The sequence below is a fragment of the Stigmatopora argus genome, chromosome 15 (assembly GCF_051989625.1).
Source record: "Stigmatopora argus isolate UIUO_Sarg chromosome 15, RoL_Sarg_1.0, whole genome shotgun sequence".
NCBI classification, from domain to species: Eukaryota; Metazoa; Chordata; class Actinopteri; order Syngnathiformes; family Syngnathidae; genus Stigmatopora; species Stigmatopora argus.
The window spans coordinates 1,699,172-1,717,243 of NC_135401.1; the positions used below are offsets into that span (position 1 = coordinate 1,699,172).

At 42.6% G+C, this 18,072-nt stretch overlaps 1 protein-coding gene across 1 annotated transcript; it reads right to left on the bottom strand.

Annotated features, from left to right (window-relative positions):
* Window positions 1-1,582: 1,582 nt before the first annotated feature.
* Window positions 1,583-17,476, bottom strand: uggt1 (UDP-glucose glycoprotein glucosyltransferase 1). The gene is made up of 39 exons (XM_077620858.1): window positions 17,336-17,476; window positions 16,041-16,176; window positions 15,890-15,960; window positions 15,665-15,798; window positions 15,488-15,600; window positions 15,249-15,423; window positions 14,567-14,663; window positions 14,425-14,503; window positions 14,253-14,353; window positions 13,681-13,780; window positions 13,452-13,512; window positions 13,256-13,347; window positions 12,415-12,565; window positions 12,223-12,342; window positions 12,061-12,146; window positions 11,213-11,348; window positions 11,011-11,142; window positions 10,781-10,945; window positions 10,019-10,139; window positions 9,853-9,951; window positions 9,073-9,167; window positions 8,769-8,975; window positions 8,219-8,350; window positions 8,008-8,138; window positions 7,264-7,359; window positions 7,084-7,186; window positions 6,930-7,009; window positions 6,656-6,845; window positions 5,707-5,865; window positions 5,545-5,630; window positions 5,073-5,157; window positions 4,910-5,001; window positions 4,668-4,857; window positions 4,423-4,605; window positions 4,187-4,347; window positions 3,943-4,057; window positions 3,453-3,569; window positions 2,768-2,909; window positions 1,583-2,102 (listed from the first exon to the last, which is right to left on the bottom strand). The coding sequence occupies exons 1-39, from the start codon at window positions 17,364-17,366 to the stop codon at window positions 2,083-2,085; spliced, it is 4,584 nt and encodes a 1,527-aa protein (XP_077476984.1). The 5' UTR covers window positions 17,367-17,476; the 3' UTR covers window positions 1,583-2,082.
* Between the last annotated feature and the right edge of the window lie 596 nt (window positions 17,477-18,072).

The following is an 18,072-nucleotide window of genomic DNA, read 5'->3' on the forward strand; positions in this document are numbered from 1 at the left end:
CGTTTCTGCGTGCGTGGCTGACACGTTTGTCAAAGGGTTTCAAATTAGAGGTCATGCTTGAAAGAGTAGGTAAGTGAAACAGTGTAAGAAGGAAAGCGTGAGTGAGTGAGTGAGTGCAAGAGAGAAAAAAGTATGAGTGAGTAAGAGTTAGTGAAAGAGAGTGTGAGCGTAAAAGCGAGTGAGTGAAAGAGTAAGAGTGCAAGAGAGAGAGTAAGAGTAAAAGCGTAAGATTTAATGAAAGTAAGTGAGTGCAAGAGAGAAAAAAGTGGGTGAAAGTAAGAGTTAGCAAAAGAGTGAGTGAGTGAGTGCAAGAGTGAGGAAAGCGTGTAAGAGTGAGTGCAAGAGTAAAAGTGAAAGTGTGTAAGAGTGAGTGCAAGAGTGAAAAGAGTAAAAGTGAAAGCGTGTAAGAGTGAGTGCAAGAGAGAAAAAAGTATGAGTGAGTAAGAGTTAGTGAAAGAGTAAGAGTGAGAGTAAAAGCAAGTGAGTGAAAGAGTAAGAGTGCAAGAGAGTGTAAGAGTAAAAGCGTAAGATTTAGTGAAAGTAAGTGAGTGCAAGAGAGAAAAAAGTGGGTGAACGTAAGAGTTAGTGAAAGCGTGTAAGAGTGAGTGCAAGCGTGAAAAAAGTGAGTGTGTAAGAGTAGTGCAAGAGTGAAAAGAGAAAGCAAAAGCAAGAGTGAGCGATTGAAAGAGTAAGAGTGTAAGACTGAGTAAAAGCGAGTGAGTGAAAGAGTAAGAGTGCAAGAGAGTGTAAGAGTAAAAGCGTAAGATTTAGTGAAAGTAAGTGAGTGCAAGAGAGAAAAAACTGGGTGAAAGTAAGAGTTAGTGAAAGCGTGTAAGAGAGTGCAAGCGTGAAAAGAGTAAAAGTGAAAGTGTGTAAGAGTAGTGCAAGAGTGAAAAGAGAAAGCAAAAGCAAGAGTGAGCGATTGAAAGAGTAAGCGTTAGTGAAAGAGTAAGAGTGTAAGACTGAGTAAAAGCGAGTGAGTGAAAGAGTAAGAGTGCAAGAGAGTAAAAGCGAAAGCGCGAGTGAGTGAAAGCGTAAGAGTTAGTGAAAGAGTAAGAGTGAGTGCAAGAGAGAAAAAAGTGAGTGAAAGCGTGAGTGCAAGAGTGAAGAGTAAAAGCGAAGAGTGAGCAATTGAAAGAGTAAGAGTGAAAAGTGTAATAGAGTAAAAGCGCAAGTGAGCGAAAGAGTAAGTTAGTGAAAGAGTAAGAGTGAAAAGTGTAATAGAGTAAAAGCGCGAGTGAGCGAAAGAGTAAGTTAGTGAAAGAGTAAGAGTGAGTTAGTGAAAGAGTGAGTTAGTGAAAGAGTGAGCAAGTGGAAGAGTGAGTGAGGTTCAAATCCTAGAGTTAACATTCCTACCTTGGTTGCACAATGGTGGTGGGGTTCCAAACTACAATTAGGGTTTCAAATGAGTCCTAAGTCAAATTTCAAATGAAGTATAAAGTTAGACATTTGCTTTTAAGGATTCAGAGGTTTCAAAAGTAGGGTTTGATTTGGAAAGACCCAACGTGACTTTAAACTTACCTTGCTTCATGATTGGTGCCACATTGAGAGTAAAATGAACATTTAAAAAATACACATCAACCATTTTTAGTTAGGTTTCATTAAACAAAAATATGACACCACCAAAAAAATACAAATTTCACAGGAATCATTCAATTCATTGTCCTTCGTGCCAGCATTCAGAAAAAAACAAATCTTATCCCCAAGTAGGTGATGCACCTTTAAACTAACAAAATGTAAGCAGCTAGTTCTTGTGAACACGCCGCACATTTTGTAGTTGTTCAGTGACCACAAGAATGGAATTTTTACACATACACACACGCGCGCGCCATGGCTAAGAAGCTACAGTCCTTCCACCACAGCGCCCAAATGGACAAAGAAATGGTCACTTCAAGTATTTTTGGGGGGTAAAGATGGCGAGCGAGCAGTCACTGAGCAAGTCGGGACCTCAGAGCTGCGAGGCGGATGTGCCGAAAAATGAAAAGGGATAGCCGGCGTGGCATTGGGCGGACGCCAAAGTGGCGGGCGGGCGGGCGGGGCTGCTGAAACAGGCTCTTGAAACAGAGTCCGTAGAAGACGTCTTCACAGCTCCGTGTGCGCGTCTGAAAGAGGGGACACCTTTTAGCGGGGGCGTCAAACTCATCTTTTAATGCTGGATGCCACATTTTCTGATTTCTACTGATTTATAGTCTTGAGTTGGAAAATGGAAAAACTTTTCTTGGGCAATTTCAAAAGGAAAAAAATTACTAAATTTAAACTTTGTTATTTTTTCTTTTTTGGAAAAAACGACATAGGTACGCAAGTCGTTTTTGGGGGAGAAAACGACATAGGAACGAACTTAAGTCGTTTTTTGGGGGAAAGACATAGGAACGAACCTAAGTCGTTTTTGGAAAAAAATACCAAGTTTAAATTTAGTATTTTTTTCTTTTGAAATTGCCCAAGAAAAGTTTTTCCATTTTCCAACTCTAAGTCGTTTTTTTTTTTAAGAAAAAAACGACTTAGGTACCTATGTCGTTTTTTTCCCAAAAATAAATTTAAATTTTATTGTTTTTACATGAAATTTATTTTTTAAAATGGATCTTTTGTGTTTTTACTTAAAAAGAAAAAGACAAGGGTCAAATATGCCTAAAGCTTGAAAAAGTCATTATTATGATTTAAAGTTAAAATTTAGGGAAATAGTAAATGATTTTTTCATCAGGGAACTGGCAAAGCATGATGTACCTGGGTGGGCGTGTTTAACACCTGTGCCAATCAATCAAAGCCGTACCTGTTTTGGGAGAACCTGGTGCACTTTTGTCTCGCACGGCTTCCTTTTGCAGTCGTTTGATTTCTTGGTCGTAGTCGCTCCACTCGGCCACGATGCGCACGGCCGCCTGCAGCTTGGGCTCCTTGGTCATCGGGTTGTTGCACTAAAAACACGGGAGGGAAAAAAAATTACAAATGTATAAAAAAAAAAATATATATATATATATATATTCTACGCCCTCGCTCTGACTACACCTTGTCGCAAAGCGTAATATTCCTTTTTCCCCCCCCATTTCCTTTAGTCGTGACAATTTATTTATTTATTTTTTGATAAAAAAATGCCATTCATTTTCAATGATTTTATTTAAATTACAATTTTACAATGTATCTCCCTACTTTTTTTTCAATTTACAAAATGTAATGTGCACCAAGTTCCCCCCCCCAAAAAAAACAGAAGGCCTTACTTAAATTTGACAAAATTTGCTCCCAATGGCAAAAAAAAAATTGATATGAACAAAAACTTATTAAGAAATAAGTGAGCCAAAATGGACTCCTTACCAGCCAAAGTGGCCACAAAAACTGCCATTGGCGCCACATTTTTGTTGAACGCCCACTTCAAAATGGTGTTCAAACCACGTTGAAGCGACGCAAACATAGCTCCAAATGTAGAGGAGGTGAGCCAAAATGCCCGAGCAAAACTTCCTTACCAGGTCAATAGTTTTGGCGTTCTTCTTGGAGCCGTTGTCGCACCACGTCTCGCACCACAACCACTCTTGCGGCAGAGACTTGATGGGCACTTGATGGATCATGTTGTTGGGGAGATCCTTTCGCAAGGGGAACAACAACATTTTTTTTCAATGTTTTTACACGTCATCGTAACATTCCTTTTTTTGCCACGCCATTCAGCGAACGCACTTTCATTCCAAAAAACGTGACTCTTTTTAAAAAAGCCCTTTCGTATCCATTGGCACAATGACATTTGTACATTTCCAAATGTGTCCCATCTTATTTGTACATATAAAAAAAAAAATCGGGATATTAAAAGAAGTATGCAGAATTAGGCAACAACGTAGAGTTTGACGAAGAAAAAAAACCATGAAATTTGGCTTGGATTTGGGCGCAATTTGGAATTTAGTTGGGAATGAAGGCAGTTGAACATTTTGCACATTGTGCAATGTGCTGCAGTGCGGTGCTTACCTGGTCCAGGTTGGAAAGACTGTTGGGGTCCTGGCTGAGCCCCTGGTACTGGCCACGGAGTCGATCCCCCGCGGCGATCTTGCGGAATTTCTTCAAGTCCACCACGTAAAGGGCGCTAAAAAGCACACGTGGCGTGTCAAACAATTCTCTTTCTTTCTTTGTCCTCACATTTCAGATAATAAGGACTTTTTTGTGTACGTCACATTGTACAAAATCAATCGGAAGCGCTTGAATCAAACTCTACCTGATGTGGTACTTGCGTCCCGCCAGGTGACTGGCCCAGTAGCCGGACTTCCAGAAGCGATATCCGTCCATCTCCCGCCGGCTCTCGCAGAAGGGCGTGTAGCCGTACGGCGCCCCCTCCAGGTCGAAATCCCGCAGCTCCTTCAAGTCCGTCCGTACGATCTGAACGTCGCCCCGAGGGGGAGAAGGTTACGGCGATTGGCTCGCCTGGGCGCGCTGTCCGACGCACAGACGGACCTGGTCGGCGTCCACGAAGAGGATCTTGTCCACGGCGAGCGGGAAGAGCACGTCCAGGAAGAGGATCTTGTAGCCCCAGATGATCCTCTGCTTCTCCGTCTGCTGGTGCAGCCAGCGGGGCCACTTGTACTGGACCAGCTCGTATTGGAAGCCGTACTTTTGGGCCATGCGGGGGATGAACTCCTGCCGGACAAACAGGGATGGGACGGGTGGCTTTCCAGCTTCAAACTCTGAGCAGAGCCAACCTTGAAAGTGGGCGACAGGTAGTTCTTGAGGAACCAGAACTTGACGGGCGTCCGGGTGTTCTTCAGGACCGACAGCATCATGATCCGGAGGAAGCGCTCGTACAGGTGACCCGAGGCCACCGAGAAGATGTTGATCACGTCGTCCTTGTCCCGCTTGGCCTCCTCCGTCTTCCCGCCGCCCGTGAAGCCCCTGAGGAGGAGATGGAGTCAGAAAGGGGAGTCGAAAGAGGCCGGGCTCTCACCTGGTCAGGGACTTCCAGAAGCCGCTGTCGTTCTCCTCGGCGCTGCCGTCGCTCAGCAGCTCCTCGTTGAACTTGTCGGCTTTTTTCTGGACCTGACGGAGGGCGGATTCACTCGCTCAATCGTACGCGCGTCTGCTTTCCGACGGCGCGCCCGCTCACTCACCTTGACCTTAATGATGCGGCTCTTAAAGTTGTTGAGCACCACGATGATGTCGTCCGAGTCCGCCGGCGAGTCGGTTCCGTCGTGACTGCGACGGAAAAGTTTTGCGTTTGTTGGGATGTAAAATGCAGTGTGTCGTCGTTTGGGATTTTCATGGTGGTTTAATTTTTTGTAGTTTTAGTGGATGCGCTAGCTTTTATTCACATTTGCTCGTCTTGAAATTGTGATTTAGTTCAGGCAGGTGCAAGGTTACAAAAAGAATAAAACTCAATTTGAAAAAAGAATGGACTTATTTAATTTTGTCCTGTTGCTGACGCACTTTCATACATTTTAGATCCGTGCGGACACAATCGGTTTCGGTCATTGGTTATTTTTGTTTTTAATAACCTTGATACACAACTACACACTTGCTCAAAATGTGTTAGCGCTCACAGAAAAGAACACCGGTTGAAAAATATTTATTAAAAAAGCCCACCTGTATATCTTATAGATTTCGTCCGATCTGCCTTTCCTCAGCTTCAGGTTCCAGGCTCCCGGGTTGGCCTTGAGTTGGAAGTAACCCTGGGCGGCACGATGGAAAACATTTAATGGGTAAGCGAGGCAGGGAGTGAGGGAGGGAGGCCACGCGCCCACCTACCAGATTGGCCATGACGATGGTGTCCACGATGACGGGCTCGGAGGCGGTGCCCAGCGTGAACTGGAGGCCACGCGGCGGCTGGCCCGAGCTGACGTCGAAACAGTGACCCTCCAGGAGGAGGTGCTCCAGCTCGTACTGCGCCGCTACCACATTCTCCACCTGTCCCGTGAGCAATGAAGATATTTATGGGTCATCCGCTGAGCACAATATTACCGTATTTTCTCGCATATTAGCCGCCTCCGCGTATAAGCCATACCCTTGAAATTGCATTAAATGTTTACAATTTCTCGTATAAGACTCCTGATTCACCATTTTCACCTCCAAATTCATAGTTTTAATAGGGAGTACAAATGTGTTACTTTAAAAAGGGAAAACCTTAAGAAAAATCATCGCATGAGGTATTTATGAGATACTGCATAAATTAATTACTGGATTGCATTCAGAAAGTGTGTTGCCTACACGTAGACAAATTTTTAAAAAGGAAGTCATGTGAGCAGTACAACCAGGAAGTGTGTCCGTAGCGGTCTAGTTTGTCGTCCCTAGGTACGATGGCGGCGCCCTGAGCGAGCAATGGCAGGCAAGAGTTTTTTCACGTTTTATGCAAGATAAGTTTTTTTCCCCCCTGAATTTCATTCATAGACCTCAAAATATATTTTCTTAAACATTTTATCAGTTTATCTTTTCTCCATTTTGAAATAAATTACGCATTGTCTTGCGTTATGGCGTTTTGTGCATGTCAAGTCTAATTTGTGCGCATATAAGCCGTACCCTTGATTCGGTCATAATTTTTTTGAGTTACAAATTCGGCTTATGTGAGAAAATACGGTAACAATACACTGCCTGCAAAAAATAAATAAAAATAAAAAGGCAGCAAAGAGCCTCTTCATGGTCAATTTCCATTTTTCCCCTCAATCTCCCGCCCCATATTTTGGCCAAATAGTATCATTACCTCCTCCAAGTAGATGTTGTCCAGGTCGTAGCGAGTGCGTACCGACTCCACCATCCAACCCTCGGGAGGGTTGAGGTTCAGCGTGAAGAGCGGTGACTGGGGCATGTCTAAGAACTGCGCCATGGGACCGGGAGAGAAGCCGCCACCCGCCTGAAAAGCCACCTCCGCCTCCAGGACGTAGCGGTAAAAACTGGGAGCGTGGGGAAGGGGATAGACAAATTAGCGAGGGAACTGGAAGACCCTTCTCGGCCGGAAGCCTCGCTCGTCTCGGTACCTCTTCAGGGGCATGTCGGACAGTTTGGACTGGCAGTTCATGAAGACGCGCATGTTGACGTTGACGAGTTGTTTTAGAATCTAAAAAGGGAAGAAGAAGGAAGGACATCTGTAGGACACGAGTAGAGAAGAAGGTTGTGCGTGGATGGACCTACCATCAGGAACGGAGCCAGTTTCTGAGTGTCCCGCGTCACGGGGTCCACAACGGCGACGACGTCGAAATACACGTCGCCTTCCTTGGGACGGATCTTCACCGCACTGATGGCGAGAGAAAAGAAACCGTGTGGTTGGCGGCGGGATTTTCGATGGTCGGCGGTGTCCTGGGTCAATCTCGCCTGTGGCGTTCGCCGGCAAAGTCGTAGTCCATGCGCGCTTCTCCTTTGGGCTGAGACGAGAGCAGAGCGTCCACCTTCATTACCAGGTCGCTGGCCCTGAGACAAAAATGGGTAGCTTTTAAAGTGATGGCTTTTGTGGCTGGGAAAAACAAGGTATTTAGGAAAGTTGTCTTTTCTGGGAGCAAGTAAAACGATGGTGCGTTCAATGGACTCTGCAAGAGTTTGAAATGGTGCCTTCGGAAGCGCAATGGTGTTTGTTTTGAGCGCCAAATTATAATACAAGTAATAAGGGGAGAAAAAGTACAATGCGTGTGTATGTGACACAACAGCAGCTTATTAATAGCATTTCGAACAGTTGAATTGAATGCTTTATTGTCATTATTATAATGATTTGATTTAAAGCTTTCACCACAAAGTGCCCCAATAAATAATCAATAAATAAATAAGTAGTCAACAACAAGCTTTTTACTCAAGAGTGGGACAAGCTAAACATTTAATTTTGTGTTTAATCTTACTTAATGTTTTTTTGTATTATTGAAATGTGACTATTTCTATAATTCTTTGCGATGAGACTTCATACAAAAAATAAAAAATAAGCACTGTAATAATATTTTTATTATTTTCATTTCAATATTGAAAATAATCATTTAAATATATATATTTTTGCTGCTGTTGTTGTTGCTGTTGCATCAGCCCTATAATGATGGACTTTGATTCCAAAGTGCCCACCCTGATGGCAAATACCTGTCCTCCTCGATGCCAAACTGCTGCACTTTGTTTTTGATGCGTTCGCCCGACGTCTTGAGGATGATGCTCTCCAGCAGCAGGAAGTCGTCCTGATTGAACACCTCATCCTCCTCCAGGGGCCCGATGATCTGCGAGCGGAAGGACACCCGCGGAAAAGCGCGTCAGGTGGGGGGGGGGGCAGACGCGGGAGAGAAAATAAGCGCCCTACCCGTCCGTTGCTGATGACGGCCCTCTGGCCCTTCTTCAGTTTCAGCACGTCTCGGCAATAGGCGGCGTGGGAGAGCAGGAAGTCAAATTTGCCGCTCTCGTATGCGCTCTCGAAGGCCGTCATGTCCATCCCCTGAGTGGAGAAAAAAATTCGGGAGTTGGAACTGCGATGTTGGAGTGTTTGGGTATTCTATAAATGGTAAAACCCAACTTTGCCAGTCGTGAGGTACCCATAAGACACAAGAATAAGCTTTCATTGAAAGGCTCTATTTCCAATTTTAAGAATGCATTACTCACCACGCGGGTTGCGAGACAACGTTTTCAATCAAGTTGAAATTCTTGTCGCTTCATTGCTTTTACCAATTCTTTTTTTTTATGTAGTATTGGTTACAATTCGCCTCATTGTTTATTTTTATGAGCAGTTTAATTTATGCACATATTTTGGGTCATGTGATCCTTTGACAGCCCTATTTTTTTTCTTATTTACATGTATAATAATGTTTGTCTTTACTATTGTGAAAAGTTGTTATATATACGCAAGCTCAACTCACCCCAACAGCAAACTCGGCGATGTCGGTTCCTTTCTTCAGTGCCGCCGCCGTTTCCTCTTTGGCCATCTTGGTGATGAAATTTTTCGCGTTGTTGGCCGACTGCGTTTGCATGGCGGCCCAGATGGCGCGCGTCACGCGGCTCGACTCGGCCGACAGGTCGCCCGACGGGTTGCTGACGGTGCCCAAGCGCACGTTGTTGCTGCTTTTCTGTACACGATGAAATACATCTAGCTCAGATTTTTGCATTCATGACAGATTTAATTGAATTCGACGGGGAAACGTCGGGATAAAAAGACGAGGTCACCATGTGCCGGATGGCATCGTAGAGGAGGCTGCGTCCCGAAGGCGTGTCAAAGTCTCCCACCACCCAGAAGGTCACGGGTCGGATGTAGCCGTCGTCTATTTGGCACAGGAAGAAGATCAAGTTAGACGTACATTGCTTTGACGTGCCATCTTGGATTTAGCTAAGGGCTAAACTTAAAAATAAAAAAAGACAATACGTTATTTAATTACACCAATTAATTCAATTCTATAAAATGTGTTCAAAATTATTCAAGCTATTTAATGAGTCTTAATTCGATCAATTATGAATCAGATAAAAATAAGTGTCTTAAAATAGCGCAGTGGGTCTTCAATCAGTTAGCTGACATTACAACTATTTAGTAAAAACACAAAGGGGATAAAATAGGACTTTTAGCAGAATATGATAAAATAATAATGACCCAATTAATGGCCAACGAAAGATGTCCAATTCATTGGAACTGGGAATCCCAGTTCAAACTGATTGCAAGTAAATGAGTTCATTTTAAAAAACGCTACAAAATGTATGCACGAAATTACTGTATGTATTTTTTCCCCAGTAAAATTAAAACTTGAAATGATCAAAGTGACGTTTGTGGACAGAATTAAACAATTCTGCAGCCTATTTGTGGCCGGCAGGCCATATCTAGCTCACCCATGTAAACAAATTAACTCGAGCGAAGGATGACTAAATGAACAGCATTCAGGCTTGGAGGTGACGGAATCCCGTTCGCTCGAGCAGAGCTTAAGCACCCCTGAACAACCCTTGTTTTGAAGCGCTGACCTTTCTTGGTCATGTAATTAATGCTGTTGGCCACGGCCGTGCTCTTCTCCCGCGTTCCCAGAGTGGAGAAGCGAGCGTAGTCGTCCACAAAATGGTTGTCTAAGGGCGAAAGAGACAAAAATTGGACGCGCTTCGTCAAACGGCGAACGGAAACGGACTGACTGACTGCTGTCGGAGAGGTCCAGGTAGGATCTGCTGGTGGACAGCACTCGGGAGTTGATGCGAGGGACCACGTTGGGCTGGTTCATGATGAAATCCACTACGTCGTGATCGGTCGCCAGTTCGCCCTAAGAAAAAAATACAATGAAAAATTAACATGACTTGTGCTGAACTTAAAAAAAGCATAAAAGCCTTTTCCCTCGGCAGCGATGTTCTATTCAATTTGGCTTCAAACTAGAAATGTCATTGTTTTGTTCCTTTTGTTGTCAGCCAATAGGCAGCGGGCCCCTGACTGTTAGCTCAGCATTGGACCTCATTAGTCGACTGCAAGTCAGCACAGCGGAGATTAAAACCAGTCGTTAGGAGACTTCATTAGCAAACATTTTCTCAATTATGCTTCGACTCCCGACGGTTTTACACGAGACAATTTCCCACTTTCATGCACTTGTACTAAAAAATGGGGAGTCAAGTATAAATTTAGGTGAAGCCCACCAACGATCCCACTAAAAATATATTTGGACATCTAGTCCTATCAAAAGAAGCTAATAAATTATGATTGAGTGTCCCATCAAGGCTTAAACCACACAACTTACTACTTTATTAAACTTATTATGAAGTATTAACTAATTTTCTGCCATTGACGACGACACAAGGGCAAGCAAGTTCTCCGGTTTCCTCCCACCTCCCAAAAACATGCATGCTAACGCTAATTGGATGCTAAATAGTCCCTTGGTATGTTCCTATACTTGGCGTATGTCCCCCAACTGACCAGGTAGACGGCCCTCTGGTAGAAGGAGGTGGTCTCCAGGATTTTTTGCATGGTGATGGTTTCCAGCTCGTCCGGCTCCAGTTGCTCGCGCTGGTACGGAATCCCGTTGTACATGACCACCGGCAATGGGCCCACCCCCGTTTGCTCATAGTAGGCCCGTCCTTCCTGTCAACGTGCGCAGATGTTGATTTGAAGATGGCATTTAAAAAAAACTAAAAAGCACATCTAACCTTTCTGTTGGTGTCATAGGGTGAGTCGGCTCCCAGGACACTGCTGATCTCCACGTAGGGGAATTTCTTCTCCAGAACTTTAACCACGTTGGCGACAGTAAGCCGCCCACCTTGAGGGACGTGGTTGAACATCTTAAAGGAAGAAATTATGTAAAGAGAGATGAAATGACAACAAAGGGCATATGATTGCGATTGGACTTACAGAGATAACCGCTTCGAAAGCACTGTGGCTGTCCACCTCGTCGCTGATGTAGTTGTACGCCCGCAACAGGGCCACACCCGCGTCCTGCATTCCGTCGATGTCATTTTCATCCGACACCACAAATATCAGCCCGATCCTACAAAAAGAAAACATTCTCTGAAGAAGCGGAGGTCATTCACAGCCTAGTAAATATAAACATGCCTAAAAAAAATGACCAACTTTCCTTATTTTACAATAGCTTAAACATTGGGGGACATGCCAGTGGACATTGCAGTTATTCAACGTAAGATGAATGTTAAACTATAGTCGTACCTCTACTTACGAATGCCTCTAGGTATGAATTTTTCAGGATACGAAATCCTTCTGAATGTAAATGCATTTCCTGTATTTGTTATTTTATTATTAAATTGTCCAAACAACGTGTGCAAACGTTAGCTTCTTCCTTACCGTACTTCCTTACCGTACTGTACTACTGCACAAATAGAACAAGTTTATGCATGCTTGTTATTCATTTAATTACATTAACAGATAATTTTTTTAGAACTTTCTTTAATTTTGTCTGTTTCTCGCATTTTCCATACAAAATTGGGACACTGATCATTTTAAACGGTTGAGTTGGTCATTTTTGAGGACCGTGGCACAAATTACGGAATTTACATATAAAGTACTGATCTGCTTACGAAATATTCAAGTTACAAAAAAAGTTCTGGAACCAATTAATTTCCTAAGTAGAGGTATGACTGTACATTTTTATTCAGCCCCCAAAGATTGCACCAAAATATGAATATGATCCTGCAAAATGAATACATATTTTTGGCTCCATTGGTGGCCACCTTCAAGGCACAAACCTGAGTGGGATGTTGTTGGAATAGAACATCTCGGCAACACTCAACAACTCAACGGCGCTCTCCTGAGTCGGATCCAGGATGATCACCTACAAAAAAGCAAAAAAGCCGTGTTTATATTTTCTCTTTTCATTTTGAATACGTTGTGCTTGGTTAGCGTCCCACCAGATTGTGAAAGTTTTTGCGGATCTGCCTAATCACTCCGGGGAAAGTGGGTCTGAGTAGTTCCTGGACGTTGTAAGGCCAGGAGCTGTACCGGTGGTCCGTCTCCAAGTTGTTGATCCACTAAAAAACGCAGGGAGCAAAATTACCCGGTGCATATGCACATTTCTTTCCATTTTTTTCGGTCCCTCTTACGCTGATGGCGGCGCTGCGGATGTCGACGGCGTAGTCCGAGTCCGACGGCTGTACGTTGAGTCGGAGGATGTCGTGGATGTACGGCGTATCGATGAGCAGCGAGCGTAAACCCTCCATCACCCGGGCCTCGCTTCGCAGCACTTCAAACACGCTGAGGGCCGGCGACAATGTGGTTAGGCAGAGAAAGCGGAATTAAAAAAGATGTACATGCATAGACATAACGTTTGGACACGCTTCTCCAAAAGCAACCAAATAAATTCCACTAATTAACGCTGATAAGACGTACAGTGAAAAGCATTTAAACTCTTGAAGCTCATCGAGAGAAAGCCAAAAAAAAGCATGGCTAATTCATAAGAAACTAGAATATATAAAGAGGATTTTTCTTATTTCACCTTTTTTTTTGCTAGGTACTGAATAGTCATGAAAATGAATAAACACCTACAAATAAAGTTTGTTCAAACTTGTGCTCTGTACTGCAGAGAACATTTTTTTTGCCATTAGTTTTTCCACAGTATTTACATGGCTGCATATCTGCCTTAAACACCTTAAAAAAATATTGGCTCGAGCTATAGTTTAAATATCTTTACTGTTCTTTGCTTGGGCTTTCGCCCAAAAAAACAAAACAACAACAACAAAAATAAAGTGTTGGATGATGATGAATCAAATTTTCATGTCTTAACACAAGTTAATTAAAGTTGTATGACAGTAACAGTTGGAACCTACAAGGTATAATTTCTACCTTTTAAACGGCGACGAAAAAAGGGGCACGGTACGGTGAAAAAGGAGGTATATATATTTTTTTTAAATAGCAGCTTATCTGGTTCATATTGAGTGAGACTACCTGAAAATGTCTTGTGAGTCCAGATCGATGTGCAGCCCATTGATGAACAGGGCCGAGTCGCCCGGATGCAGACCCAGCGTTCCTTTGAAAAACTAAGCCATAGGAGAGATATAAACTCTTTTTTTAATCCTGTTGTCGATTCAGGCTTTCATTTCTTTTAGCAGTGTGACGACTAGTAGATAGTAGGAAAGTCTACCTTCTGGTTTTCGGCGATCTCTCTGCGGATCTCTGCGCTGACCACAGTTTTGGTGATTGACCTGCAAAAGGGGGAGACCAAAAGGAACTTTTATCACTCCTAAACAACGGTGGGCATTCATGCAGTTTCCGCCTGACTTAAAAAAAAATAAAAAAAAATAAAAAAAATCCCAGAACTTTAATTGAAATTGCTACTTTATTATCATCTACCAAACCGGATTATTATTCACCTGGCCTTGGTTGGGAAGTTCTGACTGAGATCCTTCATAACGTTGAGGGCGTCCACGGATGGAGCAGCCAAGATGCGAGCGGCTGTCTGGAAGCTGAGGTCTGTAAAAAAATAAAAAATAAATAAATAATAATTTTTAAAAATGGAGGCAGGAAAAAAATAAAACAAAGGCATATTTTTTTTGATAGACATGACAGATTTAATATTTTGCCCTCTTTTCTGATTAAAACATTGTGTAAAAAATTCACCACAAGAGAATATTTGCTAATATGAGGGTCAAATTGAAGATTTTTTACAAATTTTAATGTTTAACATTGATTAGAACTTTATTTTTTTCCCGTATTTGGGAAATTTCCTTGGTTGCAGCAGCAAGCACAGACACAGAAGACATTGTAGACCTAGGTAAAAAAAACTGAACTATCGATCATCACAATCGGAAAAGCTGTCAATTCATAAATCAATTAATTTTGTCAGCCTCGTTGGAAGACGAAACGACGACGTGGCCCGCGACAAAAAAATGGGTTTGCCACCCCTGATTTAGAGGTATACGGGTCATGTGAGAACAAAGCCCACCTTGCATTTCCCAGACTTTGAGCGGTGCCATTTCGTTGGTACTTTCCACTAAATGTTTCCTCAACTCCTTCAGCTGTTCTTTCAGTTCTGGGTATGTTTTCCTGGAGATAAAAAAAATGCCTCTGATGTTCTGCATCGAAGGACTATGTAGCAACGAGTTTTTTGGACTCACTTGAGTCGACCGAAGAGGAATCCTTGGACCTCGTCCAGCGGATCGTTCTCCCTGATCATTGTGGCGTTCACTTCCGCCCCTGAAAGCACAATCGATGAACTAAAAGCTCTGGGCTTACATTGTGGTTTGTGGGTTTGCGTACCTTGGACTTGGGTGTCATCCTTGGCCTTGTATTCTTGGCTTTTGATGGCCAACTCCACTCCGTAGCCAGAAAGAGAGACCCGCTTTGCGCTTGGATTCTATCGGGAAAGGCAATAGACAATGGAAACATTGACCAATTGCTAGTTTATTAAATGATCTAAAAAAAAAACAGGATTCATTTTTGAGCCAACATCTAATTTGGCAAAAAAAAAAAAAACATTTTTTATGAATACCCTTTAATTAGAGCTGGGCGATATGACAAAAATTGTTATCACAATAAAAATAATTATCCGTCGATATCGATAATTATCAGGATACTTTTTGTTTCAAATTTAAAACTTAAACTTTCTGTGAATAAGTAAATAGATTACTTTCCTCCTTATTCAAACATGAAAGTAACTATGTTACCTTACTTTATAACAAAAGAGAATATGATGGTTTTAAAAACTATTTTTGTTGTTCTTTTGTGCAATAAAGATAAGAGAACTTGGATGAACTTAACCCATTTTAAACCAAGATAACACGTAGATTTTTGCAACGTTTTTAGAACCTTTATATAAAATGGGAAAACATCTTGATAAAGTCAGAAAAATATTACAGGCTGTCCTCAAAAGTCCATGAACACATTGCCATTGAATCTGCTTTAACGGCAATAATTTGCAATAAACATGTGCCACACCCACCGCAACATAATGACGAAGCACATAAGTCGCCAGGCCTTCCCCGACTTTGTCCACAGCGGCTCGGTGCACTTCATGAAAATCCGCCTTCCCCAACTCGGCGTACAGGATAATAACGGGAGTGTCTGGCTTTGATCCGGGATATTTATGATCACCCTTGAAAAGATAAGGCTTTGGCCTGAGAAGGAAAAAAAATATTATCAGAGGTCCTGGCGTTGATAACAGCTTAGATTTCTTATTACCGTTTCACAGCCGTTTCAAGGAGGCCATCCAACATGTCAGGATCGCATGTCTTCTCTCCATGGACGCTAAAAAAGGCCGAGCAGCCTGCAGGTGGAGGCTCATTCGATGCAATCTTGATGCAAAGACAGATTATGAAACGCCAACTAAAACAATCAACAAAATGAAATTGATCCCACCTGCTGGAAGGAGTGCACTGTTGCCGAGTAGGCTCTGAGGGAAAGAGCGAACTTGAGCATGTTCACTTGGATGGAGCTGAGCAAGGTGCCCGCTTTCTCCACGATCGACGCGTAGTAGGCCTGGTCCGTGTCGGCTGGGAGAAGAAACCGATTTCTCAAAATTTAATCAACCTACATATTCAACAAAAGTCGTCGTGCATTTTTAAGTCAATCATTTGAGCTCACCATCGTCAAAGTCCTGATTGTCCTCGACAAAGTCCCAAAACTTCTCCTGGCTCTCCTCGGCTAGGAATTCACTAAAAGACGAGGCACGGCACATTTCCAATTGAGCATTCGTGAACGTTTAAGGTGACCACGCCGATGTTTGTCGTCAGACCTGGCCTCCAAGAGCAGAGGTGTGTCGGCCCACTTGGCCGTGAGGGTGGTGGTGACCGCCTTGGAGTCGGCCCCTCCGCCGGAAACAGAGACCAGGGTGGACAACAGTGATGTCAACAGGAGCCACATCATCCAGCCTGCACCATGACATAGGAATTAGCAACATAAAACATCACTAGAAATGACTGACCGACTTTTTTCCAACCGATCCAGTGCCGACACTTTAACCCAGGGGTAGGGAACCTATGGCCCGGGAGCCACATATGGCTCTTTTGATGGGTGCATATGGCTCTCCACTAACCTGTGAGGTAAACTATGGAAACTGCTGGTGAGAAAGCGCAGGAATAGGAGCGTTACGTTGGTATTATGGCATTGACACTACCCCAGCGCCTTATAATCATTTTTTTTCCATTACACTCTTTTGCATGGATTTTCTCATTGATACTCATTGATTAGCAACAACGTAACAATGTTGTCAAAAGAATTCAAATACTTTTTGTACTTTAAAAGTGGTGAAGTGACCAAAAAAAGGCACACATTTTCATGTATGTTGACTTTTAAATTCGGAGCATGGCTCTCAAGGATTAACATTTAAAAAAATAAGAATTGTTTATGGCTCTTTCCATCAAAAAGGTTCCCGACCCCTGCTTTAATCAATGAGGTGCCTTCTAAAATGAGTAGCACCTGACTGCAATCAATTGGTTACACATGCAAAAGGTAGCTTTTTTTGTTCAGTTTAAATGAAAACCTGCACCCACTGCGACCCTTTGAAAACTAGTTTGACACCCCTGGGTCTGTGCTGGGTCAGTTGGAACAAAAACCTGCACTTTGTGGAATAGTTTAGACATTAGTGACTTAATACAACAGCAATAATGGTGTGGGCTCACCAGCAGTTCCGCTTGTAAACTAAAAAAAGTAAAGCTTCTAACCAATAGGAGCCCTCAGCGTGGCCGCGTCGGCCAATGAACGCATAGCTTGTACGTTCCGTCGTCACTTTGACAAGCCAGAGTTATGGCATTATTAGCACCAATATAGTGAGAGAAATCACATTTTTATGTTTTTAAAGGTGTTTTATGTAATGATAATCAAGGAGCAACATATCGTAACGGGTTAAACCTTAAAACCAGCCACAGATTAGCACTTGGATTCTTATCGAACACTCGACTACCCAATTTAGGCTGTTTTATCGGCACGCAGTGCAATTAAAACGAGATAAATATTTTATCTTTGAAACCAGGGGGTGAATAGTAGTTTAAACGTGGGTAATATGCAAAAAGAAGGCTTAATTTTCCTTACAGAAGCCGGATTCGTAGCTTCCTGGCGTCATGATTGCCGGAGAGAAGGCGGGGTCCTTGCCTGCTGGGGTTGTTTAGGTGGCCAATACATTAGCCTGATTACAAAGAAGCAGACGGGGGGGAGTGGGGTCCTAGCCTGCTGAGGTTGTTTAGGTAGCCAGTACATTAGCATGATTAAAAAGAAACAGACGGGGGAAAGCGGTCTTGAAAATAAAAAAAACTGACACTATTTGGAGGGGAAGGAACCCGTAAACACTGCCAAAAAACAACAACAAAAATAATTGTAATAAAAAATAAACTATAATTGAAACTATAAATGAGTCTGGCTGGAATCATATTTTGCAAAATAAAAAAGTAATAGAAATTACTATGGCAAGAATGCAATTCTTTACATCACCTGATTGAATCAATTTACTCAAATATAAAAAATCAATATTCCCTTATGAGTGTTCCATTAACTCATTCACTACCATTTGACTAGTTGACATATTAGTACACTCAACCTGTTGTAGATTCTAGTCCAAAAACAGAAAAAAAATTGGACCGGGCCCTTAATAAATACAAAATACTTTACAAAAACATGCATGGGTGCACCCCCATAACCCAAAGAATGGAAAATGAATGAATTCATATATATTTCCTTAGTCGTACTACTATAGGATGAGCTAGTTGACTATTTGTTGCAAAGTATATTCGGCTAGTTCACACATTTAAAAAAAAATCGGCATATTTTCAAAA